Here is a 13,006-nt window from a genome sequence, read left to right as displayed (position 1 = left end):
CAACGTAGTTGTTTGTATGACAACTTCCAACTAAAAATCACCAAGAAATGCTAGTCTCTTCTCTGATTTCTCGTACAGCCAAGAACTCTGCACCAATTACCCCTATGTAATAAACCTTATTAGTCTCAAATTTTTTCCATTTCCCAATGAGTTAAAGACATTTTAAAGAAATAAAAAGAAGAAGAAAACAAAACCCATAGTTTTACTTCTTGCTTAAACAAAGAAAAACCATAGTTTTCCTTCTTCTAACTTAACAAGTTGAACCCTTCTTTGAACCAACTCCCACAATGCTTCGAGCTCAGGTCTTCTTATGGGCATATATATTGATATTTTTCCCTGCTAGTGTTGTAGCGCAAGGCCTTGGTGTTAACTGGGGTGTCATAGCATCACATCCTTTAGACCCTAAGATTGTCGTCAATATTTTAAAAGATAATGGCATAAAAAAGGTTAAGCTTTTCCATGCTCAACATGACATTCTAACTGCCCTGTCTGGAACCGATATTGAGGTCATGGTGGGGATCCCCAATCATTCTTTGGAAAGTCTTTGGAAAGTCTTTCTGAGAAATATAGTGTAGCACAAGCTTGGGTGAAAGCAAATATCACTGCATATATGGGTAAAAAGCGTGTCAACTTCAAGTAAGTTTCTCTTGTTACAAATTAAAAACAATTTTAAACTATGATCTTATTACAATATTTTATGTCCATTTTATGATATTAAAATATTATGTTTATAATTTCAAGTTTTGAAATAATTTTATCTTCCACTTTCTATTTAGTTAAAGTAGAAGAGTTAACTAAAATATTGGTATTAACTCAGTTTTTCTAAAACGCTAACTATATGCAAAATTTTATAAATTAATAGAATAAAATAAGATGAATGGGTAAATTTTTTAAAAGTATAAACTAAATTATTATCAAGAAGAACCTAATTGAAAGTTTATGAATTAAACATTAATTCCTTTAGGATGGTGAAACTAGTTTTAATTAACCAAAGAGAATTTAGTTAAAGCAATGAAAATGAATTATATAAATTATTGATGTACTTATTGAATATCTTCAACTATTTTACAGGTACGTGGCCGTAGGAAATGAACCATTTCTGGCAGCCTACAATGGTACGTACAATAACCTTACACTCCCAGCTATGAAAAACATACTGAAAGCACTAAATGAAGCAGGTGTTGGAAAAGATATCAAAGTATCAACACCGCTCAATGGTGATGTTTACATCACACCAACTTACAAACCATCAGATGGAATATTTCGACATGACTTGGCAGATATCATGAATGGAATATGTGAATTTCTCCATAAAAATGATTCTGCCTTTATAGTCAATATCTATCCTTTCCTAAATCTTTATCAAAATCCTGGATTCCCTGAACCTTATGCCTTCTTTGATAACGATGACTCAAACTCTATGGATGATCATGGTGTTAAATATCGTAGTGTTTTAGATGCTAATATTGACACTCTTGTCGCGGCACTTAAAGTAGCTAATTTCTCGGATATACCAATCATCGTGGGGGAAGTTGGATGGCCAACTGATGGTAATATTTACGCCACAACAAAAAATGCTAAAAAGTTTTATAATGGGTTGCTAAAGCGAATGGCAAAAAATGAAGGAACTCCACTTCGCCCGAAGCAGTATCCTGATGTGTATATGTTCTCTCTGTTGGATGAAGATCTTAAGAGTATTGATCCAGGAATGTTTGAGAGGCATTGGGGGATTTTCAGCTTTGACGGACAACCTAAGTTTCCAATGGACTTGTCAGGGAAAGGACAGAACAAGTTGCTTGTCGGTGGAAAAAATGTCAAATACATGGAAAAGCAGTGGTGTGTGTATAACAAAGATGCTTCTAACCAAAAGGATTTGCCTGTAAAGGTTGCATGGGCTTGCAATAGTACTGATTGCACAACCTTGGTACCTGGAGCTTCATGTTCTGGTATGGGTATTGACATGAATGCCTCGGTTGCCTTCAACATGTACTACCAAATGGCAAATCAAACTAAAGGTGCATGTGATTTTGAAGGTTTAGCCAAAATTGTCAAGCAAGATCCATCTAATGGGACATGTCGGTTCCCAATTATGATTAAAACTATCCAAACTACATCAAATTCTGATGCGTCTGCTCCTAAATCATCAAGGTCTTCCACCTCTAGCTATTCAACATCTCACTCTCCCTTTCAAACTCACTCTCCTTCTCCCTCTTCCTCTCCCTTTCATTCTCCCCAACTTATCTTTCAATTTTTTGTAGGTATTTTCATTATTTGGTTTGTGTAGATATGACCTTTTATTGAAATAATGAAAATAATTTAAAATTTTGAAGTTATTGAGTTGTTACTCATACAATTGTAACTAACAATGTAACAAGTAACAAAAACATAATGCAAATGAACACAAGCAAATATTGTAGTGACCTGAAAGTAAGTGGTGTCGAAAATTATGATTTAAAGACCTATTTTCATAAATTTAGCTCGTAAATTAAATATGGATAATAAACTATAAATTTTTAATTGGGATAAGACTTAGGGACTTAAGTAGAAATTATCTAAAGGAATAAATGGTTAATAAACCTATACTATATAGTAGATAGTGGATGATGGTGATGTTGGCCATTAAAGTTAAAATAATTATAATTAAAATAATTAAATAAAATTAATTAAAGAATAACCATGATTAATTAAACTAAACATCACTTAATCCAATTATAAATAGAAAATTTAGTGGATGATGGCAAAATGTCATCTTCTCCCTAAAAACATACCGTCCATTGAAGAAGAAAAATAGAAAGAATCACCATTGATAGCTAGCTTTTGACCATTATTTGTAAGTAAGTTCCTAAGACATTTTATTTTGATTTATATATATATATATATATATATATTATCATGGGAGCTTGATTTACTAGCCCATGTATCAATTTTTCTAATTGTTCAAGTTTTGATAAGCTGCCAGTATTGAGAATTGGATGTATTAGGTGTGAAATTGATAGAAATTAATCTTAGTCTAAGAAAAAGGACTAAATTGTAAAGCTTAATTTTTGATTTCATACATTAGGGACCAAAATTGAATAAAATGAAAAATTGTCATGAAATTTTGGTAGGAATAAGATGTAGAGGGTCCTTAATAAATATATGTGAAATCGGATATCAATCCGAAGCTCTAAATAGAAAATTATGTTTGTCTTGGTTTTAAAGACTAAATTGAATAATTTGAAAAATATGTATGACTTTGAATTTGAATGTGATTTAATATGGAATTTGATATTGTGTTATTATTGAGTTATTATTCGTAGCTAAAGATGACACAAGGCCATCGAGAGGGAAAGGAAAAACGAGAGTTAACGACAAGTGATACGAGCTTTCGATTTGTATTTCTTTGACCCAAGATCAACCTAATTATTGCATATTCATGTTAAATTGCATGATTTAGTAATGAGGTGAGTATATAATACTAGAATGAGTTAAATTATGTTGATTGATATGGTATATCGAGATAGAGAACTAAATTGAATAAAATAGAAAATAGCATGATTTAATTGATATGTGATACCGGTATGAAATTGAGTTAAAACATGTTATATGTTGTATTTTAATGGTGAATTGATGCTGTATTGAGAATGATGGAATGTGAATTGAACTATTTGATGAAATTGGAAATTGGTTACCTTATTAACTGTACGAGTTTATACTTCGGTTTAGCCGATGATGCACTTATGTGCCAGTATGATTGCTTTGGTTTATCTAATGATGCACTATGTGTGCCAGTATAATTGCTTCGGTTTGACCGATGATGCACTTAGGTGCTAGTATATTTGCTTCAGCTTTCTCAATGATGAATTGTTGTGCCAGATTGAGATGCAGGTTGACTAATCCGTTTATCCATTTCAGTTCGAGTTATGTTAATAGGGGATATATTTTTTGAATTGGTTGATTGGTATTTGAAAATGATTAAATGTTACAAAGTTTCACTACAAGTACTTATATACGATATTTGATTTTCGATAGCATGTGAAAGGACATGCGAATCCATTAATGAGCCTGAGGGCTGATACGGTATGATAAGATATAGATTGTTTAATTTGGTAATGAAATGAGGTATAATCAAATGTTGCAAATTAAGTATATATGTAAATATCATCGGCAATATAATGTCGGTATGAAATGTTCATATAGTTGACTAATTCAAGTAATGTATGGGCGATTCATTTAAAGCATTGGTATAAATATGGCATTAACATATATAGATGTGTTGAATGAAATTTGATACATGATGTACTCATATTGGTTGACATTAGAACATATAAATTGTATGCATTTGATTATAACCTAAGTTATATTGTTTTGAATCATGGAAATACCAGTGAGCTTTATCACTCAGCGTACTGTTTGTTTTCTGTGTGCAAGTTTAGTTTGCTCATCCAACATCTAGCCTGAGATCCCCGACTTATCAATTTATGTAAAGTCTCTTTTTTGTTTGTTGTACGACTTTTACCTAGGTGGAGTTAGTTTTGGTATAAAATGTGATATTGTGAATATTTGATGTTTAAATGGTAACTTGAAATGATCAAATGTGTTGAATCCTTGTATTAAGAAATGGGACATAATGAAATTGCTCAAATGTAGCTAATTTCATAATCTATACATAAGAATGACTAGGTGAATGAGGGAAAGGCTAAAAATGATCATAAGTGTGAGATTTTAACATGTATCCTTGAATTCTAAATGCATAAATGGTAATATATGTTAGAAATGTGGTGTTGTGAATGGTATAATTGAGTTGAAATTGTATGTGATCGTTACCAAATGTGCAAACGTTTGGACTGGAAATGCTATAGCAAAAAGATATGAAATTAAAGTAGCGGTGTTCACAAGTATACGGGTTAAATTGTAATATAGTATTGTACAACAAGGTACAGGAAGTACTCCGAGGATTAGGGGTGAGCAAAACTCGATTTGACTCAAAAAAATAAAAAAAATTTGAATTTTGAGTTAAACAAATCGAGTTATTCGAGTCAACTCGATTTGTTTTAGAATTTCGAGTTCGAATCGAGTTGAGTTTTTGAATTCGAATAACTCGAATAATTCAACTAACTCGAATAATTCGAATAAATCGAATATCAAACTATAATATTTTTCATTTTTACCCCAAACTCCCAAACCTTTTTACTTTTCCCTCAAAACTTTTACTCCTTCCCACTTCCCCCTAAAATTTTTACTCCCCTCCCCTCCCATCCCAACCCCCCATCTACCCAAAATCTATTTCCTACCAAAATTTTACTCTCCCATTTAATTTTACTCAAAATTTACTCTCAAAAACCCTCAAAACCTTTTATTTTCCCCCAAAATTTTTACTCCCTTCTATTTTCCCCCTAAAACTTTTACTCCCTTCCCATCCCACCCCCCATCTACCCTAAACCTATCCCCCCAAATTTTTTTTAATATTTTCCCTCCAAAATTTTACTCCCCCTATTTACTTTCCCTCAAACTTTTACTCTTCAAAACTTTTTATTTTCCCCCTAAACATTTACTTCTCACCCTTTACTCCCAAATAAAAAATCAAAATTATCCAAAAAATCCCTAAACATAAATAATAATAATTTTATTTATTTCTACTATTTATATTATTAAATTAAATTTCACATTTTATATTATTTATATTATTGAATTGTTTAGACATATTAAATATTTATATTAAAATTGAATTATTAATGATGCCATAAAATATCCGTGTTAACATTTTATATTGGTATCAATTTCTCATTTTATATCTAAAATAACATTTATTAAAAATCACAATTTTACATTTAATATATTTTTAATTCTAAAATACATAGTGACAAGAATCAAGATAATTGAAACAACTAAGCAAGCAAAGAAGCTAACTCGTATATAAAAGATTAATAAATAAATTATGAGGTAATGAAAGTTAACAAAAAATGTGACAGCCCAAAATTGACCCTAGTCGGAATGTGGTTTCGGGACCACAAAACCGAGGCATAAAAATAATTAAAATTTATTTTGATGCCTATAATATGTGTGCTCATGTATGACATTTTATGATGATTGATTTAGTGTTATAAAGGTGAATTCCACAAGAAAGGACTTAGTAGTGAACTTTGAAAGTACGATAGGGAAATGTGTGATGACTAATTAAAGCATGCATGCAAAATAATGGACTTGCATGTCAAATTCCCCTTTTTACAAGTGATGGCCGGCCATGACAAAGAGATATGGGCTAAACATGTCATGAAACATGTTTTGTTGGGCATTAGGGAGAAATAATAAACAATTAAGCATGGGTAAGAAAAGAATGAAAAAAAAAATGTGTGTGAGAGAGTAGCATTCCCCCATTGCCGTGCAACCAAGAAGAGAAAACAAAAAAAATTGTTCATCCTTGTTCTCTCCTTTTTGGCCAAAAATACTAAGAGGAAGAAGAGATTTTTGCTTCATTTCCTTTGTTTAGAAGAGATCTAGGAGGATATTTGGCTAAACTTGCATCAAGATTGAGGTATGTATGAGGTTGTGTCATGAGATTCATGCATGTTTTAGTTGCCAACTTGATGTTCATGTTAGCCATGGTTCAAATCCTTGTTATGCCATGGAAGTGGTATTTGGTCAAGGTTGGTATTGTGATAAAGCCATTGCATGTTAAGTGTGAAGCTTGATGATGATGCATGCAATGATGGATTGTCTACTCTTGAAATTTCTTTGTAGCCATCTTGAGTAAGACTTTGAGTTTTCTTTTGTTTAACCATGATTGAAGATAAAAGGGGCATGATTATGATGTATCCGCCATGATGCATTCATGAGCATGGTTCATGCTTCTTGCATGTTAGTTAAAATTTGTGTTTTAGATGGCTATGGACACCTTGAAATTCGCCATGCTCATATATGTATATATATGTTTGCACATGATGTTTTGGCTATGAAGTAAGTGATGAATATGTTTGTTTAAAGAAGAAGATGTTGAAGAATGCTTGTGAAATTGCAAGCACATTCGCCTAGCACACATATGAGTGCTTGATGCTATATTATAAGTTTTGAGCTACAACATGCAAAGCATTAACTAGTAAAATGCATGCTGTTTTGTGTGGTATTAAGTGCATAATTGGCCTCAACATGGACATGTATATTCGTGTGACAGCCCAAAATTGACCCTAGTCGGAAGGTGGTCTCGGGACCAAAAAACCGAGGCATAAAAATAATTAAAATTTATTTTGATGCCTATAATATGTGTGTGCTCATGTATGACATTTTATGATGATTGATTTAGTGTTATAAGGGTGAATTCCACAAGAAAGGACTTAGTAATGAACTTTGAAAGTATGATAGGAAATGTGTGATGACTAATTAAAGCATGCATGCAAAATAATGGACTTGCATGTCAAATTCCCCTTTATAGGTGGTGGCCGGCCATGACAAGGAGGATGGGCTAAACATGTCATGAAACATGTTTTGTTGGTGCATTAGGGTGAAATAATAAACAAAGGTGTATGGGTGATAAAAATGAAAAAAATGTATGTGAGTGTGGTAATCCCCCCATTGCCGTGAGTTGTAGAGAAGGAAAGAAAAAATTTTGTTCATCCTTTCTTTGAGCCAAAACTAAGGAAGAAGGAGGATTTTTGCTTCATGCTTGGTTTGGAAGAGATCTAGAAGGAGATTTGGCTAAGTTTGCATCAAGATTAAGGTATGTATGAGGTTGTGTTAGGAGTTTCATGCATGTTTTGGTTGCTAACTTGATGTGCATGTTAGCCATGGCTCAAATCTTTGTTAAGCCATGGAAATGGTATTTGGCCAAAGTTGTTATGGTGATAAAGCCATTGCATGCTAAGTGTGAAGCTTGATGATGATGCATGCAATGATGGATTGTCTACTCTTGAGTAAGATTTTGAGCTTTCTTTTGTTTTATCATGATTGAAGTTGAAAAGGAGCATGATTGTCATATTCGCCATGATGCATTCATGAGCATGGTTCATGCTTCTTGCATGTTAGTTAAAATTTGTGTTTTGGATGGCTATGGACACCTTGAAATTCGCCATGCTCATATATGTATATATATGTTTGCACATGATGTTTTGGTTATGAAGGAAGTGATGAATAAGTTTGTTTAAAGAAGAAGATGTTGAAGAATAATTGTGAAATTGTAAGCACATTCGGCCTAGCACACATATGAGTGCTTGATGCTATATTGTAAGTTTTGAGCTACAATATGCAAAGCATTAACTAGTAAAATGCATGCTGTTTTGTGTGGTATTAAGTGCATAATTGGCCTCAACATGGACAAGTATATTCGGCCTTGGGTAGCCTATTGAAGGCCTTAGCTTTTCCTTGATGCTCGAATAAATTGTATTGAATTGCTTGATGTAGTATAAAATGTGCATGACCATTGTGTATTCAAGCTAAAGGGTGGCCATATGACCATTTAAATTCCTTGTCATATTCGCCATAAGCTAGCACAATGAGGTTTTGATAAATTGAATTTGTTTGAATTAGCTCAAGAGCTAAGAGGGCCACAATTGGACAAGGGAAGGAAAAAGTGATCGAATAGCCGTAAAAGCCGCTCGACAACATCCGAGGTAAGTCCTCAAGAAGTGACCTTACTTGAATTATGTGGAATGAAATATGGATGTATTGATTATTGATTTATGTGTGTATGAGTATTCGAATGATACCCGGGCTAAGTCCGAAGGCGATTATGTTAGTGATTATAATTGTGTTTGAGCCTTAGTAACGAAAATAAATATGTATGTCCAATGATTATTGATGTATGTGTGCATGAGAAATTGATTGATATCCGGCTAAGCCCAAGACAATTATGCTGGAAATTATAACCGGTTAAGACCAAGGCAATTGTGCTAGTGGCTACATCCGGCTAAGACCAAGGCATTCGTGCGAAGTCATTCTATCCGGCTAAGACCAAGGCATTTGTGCAAATCGTGATATCCGGTTAAGTCTCGTAGGCCTTGGTGCGGGTTACCATAACCGGCTATGTCCCAAGGCGATTGATCGAGTAGCGACATCCGGTTAAACTCAAGGTATGTGATTTGAAAATTATAAGCTTGCTGGAAAATTTCAGCTAATGCACTTGTGAAATTTCCCAATGACAAGGTAAGTGCGTGTGTGCTTATGCGCTAGGAGTAAGAGTGTGAATATCCGCCCTATGATGGAACGAGTTATCGGCCTTAATGAAGCCGTTATTTGTGTATGAACATAAGAGTTGGGATGGTGAAGTAAGTATGATTATGTGAATGTGCATTAATGAAATGATGCATTTAACTATGTGAATGTATTGCTGTAATTAGAGTTGATTATATTCCTTGAGACTTACTAAGCATAAAAATGCTTACTCCGCTGCTTTGGCTCTCGTTTTCTAGATTTCGCCGATAGCAATCGGATTCGGGATCGTTGAAGTCGAAGTCATCCACACTATCAAGCCCCCATTTTGGTATAAATTCTTGGTTGAACTTGAAATGGCATGTATAGGACTACCCCTTGTTGGTTTAAATATGTTATGATGTATATGTGTACGGCCATGCGAAAATGGCTCGTAATAGTGAAGTATCAACTTAAACTATTTGCGGTTTGTATATATATATATGGTGTCATGATGTGAGTATGAATTGGAAATGGGAATGTTGGTCACATGATCAGCCATTGGCATGGTTAAAATGATCATATGTGGACCTATGTAAGGCAAGACTAGTTGGTTCATGGAGACTACAAAATAGGTAAGACCTACCTTAAAAACAGATGCTGCCAGCTGCAGTAACATGAATGTGAAAAATCACCAAAATTTGTAGGAATGGTATTAGATAGTGAATCAGCTATGTAAATGAACATTGATGAGTCTATTTTCATATGGAAGAAACGAAATGGTCATAGGAGTTACATGTTAAGAGATATTAAAGCTATTGTGAGACAGGGCCAGAACGGTTTCTGGGTTCCCTATCGCAACTTTAAAAATTTACTATAAATTATCCAGAAATAATTAGGAGACATACCTTATATGTACAGATTCCATTTTGAGTCTAGTTTCATTAGAAACAAACAGCACCAGCATTAAAGCCCTGTACAGAGAGATATTCAAGTTATACCGCGCGAAGGTCAGAGCAGTCGATCCCTGTAACATGGGTGACTTTAACTAATAAACTGTACCAATTGGCCCGACCAAAATTCTAGAAATAAATCCATGGATGGATATATGAGTCTAAATTCAGGAAAATTTACGAAACCAGTTTCCGAGTTTTGAAACTCGAGATATGATTTTAAGGCGACAGTGACGCAGTTTTTCCAGCCTGACTGGAAATGTCCAATGGATGGGCAAAACAAGTGAACTTGGCTTGCTAACCCTCGTGTCCGACACGGCGATGGTCTCGGTTCGGGTGTTACATTCGCCTTTGGTAGCCTATTGAAGGCCTTAGCTTTTCCTTGATGCCCGAATGAATTGTATTGAATTGCTTGATGTAGTATAAAATGTGCATGACCATTGTGTATTCAAGCTAAAGGGTGGCCATTTGACCATTTAAACTCCTTGTCATATTCGCCATAAGCTAGCACAACGAGGTTTTAATAAATTGAATTTGTTTGAATTAGCTCAAGAGCTTAGAGGGCCACAATTGGACAAGGGAAGGAAAAAGTGATCGAATAGCCGTAAAAGCCGCTCGACAACATCCGAGGTAAGTCCTCAAGAAGTGGCCTTAATTGAATTATGTGGAATGAAATATGGATGTATTGATTATTGATTTATGTGTGTATGAGTATTCGAATGATACCGGGCTAAGTCCCGGCGATTATGCTAGTGATTATAATTGTGTTTGAGCCTTAGTAACGAAAATGAAATATGTATGTCCAATGATTATTGATGTATGTGTGCATGAGAAATTGAATGATACCCGGCTAAGCCCAAGACAATTATGCTGGAAATTATATCCGGTTAAGACCAAGGCAATTGTGCTAGTGGCTACATCCGGCTAAGACCAAGGCATTTGTGCGAGTCATTCTATCCGGCTAAGACCCAAAGGCATTCGTGCACGTGGTTATATTCGGTTGTATTCCGAAGAAGCTTGGGCTGGAGGTGAGTGTTGGTTGCTGTAATGAATTCAATTGGTACGCTCGAAAAGCCCAAAGAATAAGGTATGTTTATACGTGCATTGGAAAGTCGACATGTTTGAGCAACATTCGCCGATCGACTAACTAATTTCAGCTATTGAATTGGTTGATACCTTGTGAAAGTATATAATGATGAAGTGCGAAGTAAGAATGATTATGTGAATGTGTATTAATGAAATGATGCATTTGGCCATGTGAATGTATTGCTTTAATTAAAGCTGATTTTATTCCTTGAGACTTACTAAGCATAAAATGCTTACCCCGCTGCTTTGGCTCTCTGTTTTATAGATTACGCCGATAGCAATCGGATTCGGGATCATTAAAGTCAAGTCATCCACACTATCAACGCCTCTATTTTGGTATAAATTTTGGTTGAACTTTGAAATGGCATGTATAGGACTACCCTTGTTGGTTTAAATATGCTGTGATGTATATGTGTACGGCCATGCGAAAATGGCTCGTAAAAGTGAAGTACTGAACTTAGACTATTTGCGGTTTGTATATATATATATGGTGTCATGATGTGATTATGGATTGGAGATGGGAATGTTGGTCACATGATCAGCCATTGGTATGGTTAAAATGATCATATATGAACCTATGTATGGCAAGACTAGTTGGTTCATGGAGACTACAAAATAGGTAAGACCTACCTTAAAAACAGATGCTGCCAGCTGCAGTGACGTGAATGTGAAAAATCACCAAAATTTGTAGGAATGGTATTAAATAGTGAATAAGCTATGTAAATGAACCTTGATGAGTCTATTTTCATATGGAAGAAACGAAATGGTCATAGGAGTTACATGTTAAGAGATATTAAAGCTATTGTGAGACAGGGCCAGAACGGTTTCTGGGTCCCCTGTCGCAACTTTAAAAATTTACTATAAATTATCCAGAAAGAATTAGGAGTCATGCCTTATATGTACAGATTCCATTTTGAGTCTAGTTTCATTAGAAACAAACGGCACCAGTATTAAAGCCCTGTACAGAGAGATATTCAAGTTATAACACGCGAAGGTCAGAGCAGTCGATCCCTGTAACATGGGTGACTTTAACTAATAAACTGTACCAATTGGCCCGACCAAAATTTCTAGAAATAAATCCATGGATGGATATATGGGTCTAAATTCAGGGAAAATTTATGAAACCAGTTTCCGAGTTTTGAAACTCGAGATATGATTTTTAAGGCGATGGTGACGCAGTTTTCCAGCCTGACTGGAAATGTCAAATTGGGGGGCAAAATATGTGAACTTGGCTTGTTAACCCTTCGTGTCCGACACCGGTGATGGTCTCGGGTTCGGGGTGTTACAAAAAAATTGATTACGGTGGACAAATTTTATTACGGTGGATAACAGTGGTTACAAGGACCCAAATTTTTTTTTAAAATTTAACTCGGACAAATATATTCGATTTGATTCAATTCGAATCCCATTTCACTCGACTGATTCAAGAAAATTTCAAATCAAATTAGAATGATAAAATATGATTCGTCAACTCGATTAACTCGAAATTTTTTCATTCGATTTGATTCAGTTCGATTGAACGCTCACCCCTACCGAGGATCATACCCAAGGGAGGATGGATTAAACTTAATATTATCTTCTACAATAATAGGTCTAAACAATAATAATTGAAATTTATATTACTACAATAACAGTAAAATCTAAGATCATAAAATAAATTAAATTGATTGAAAAGAAATTAATAATTCATGAAATCTCGAACAATAGGTAGAACCTTAACTCGCTTCAGTGTTTGTAATTAACTTCAAAACTTGAGTTCTAGTGAATTAGCTAATAACTAACCAATTATTAACTTTTGACCCCTAACTGATTAATTAATTGGTAAAAACCCACTTATCTTTCAACCTCAAAGTTTAAAATCGGAATAA

At 34.4% G+C, this 13,006-nt stretch overlaps 1 protein-coding gene across 1 annotated transcript in view; it reads left to right on the top strand.

Moving 5' to 3' along the window:
• Positions 1 to 287: 287 nt before the first annotated feature.
• The window catches only part of LOC108474507 (glucan endo-1,3-beta-glucosidase 8-like), a 34,177-nt gene continuing 21,458 nt past the window's right edge, over positions 288 to 13,006 (top strand). The window contains exons 1-2 of the mRNA XM_053020241.1: positions 288 to 571; positions 1,072 to 2,148. Of these exons, the coding sequence (XP_052876201.1) occupies positions 288 to 571; positions 1,072 to 2,148 (1,361 nt within the window). The remainder of the gene's footprint in view (positions 572 to 1,071; positions 2,149 to 13,006) is intronic.

Source organism: Gossypium arboreum, chromosome 10 (genome assembly GCF_025698485.1).
Source record: "Gossypium arboreum isolate Shixiya-1 chromosome 10, ASM2569848v2, whole genome shotgun sequence".
Taxonomy (NCBI): domain Eukaryota; kingdom Viridiplantae; phylum Streptophyta; class Magnoliopsida; order Malvales; family Malvaceae; genus Gossypium; species Gossypium arboreum.
Note: the sequence above shows the minus strand (reverse complement) of the source record. Positions and strands in the feature narration are given on the sequence as shown.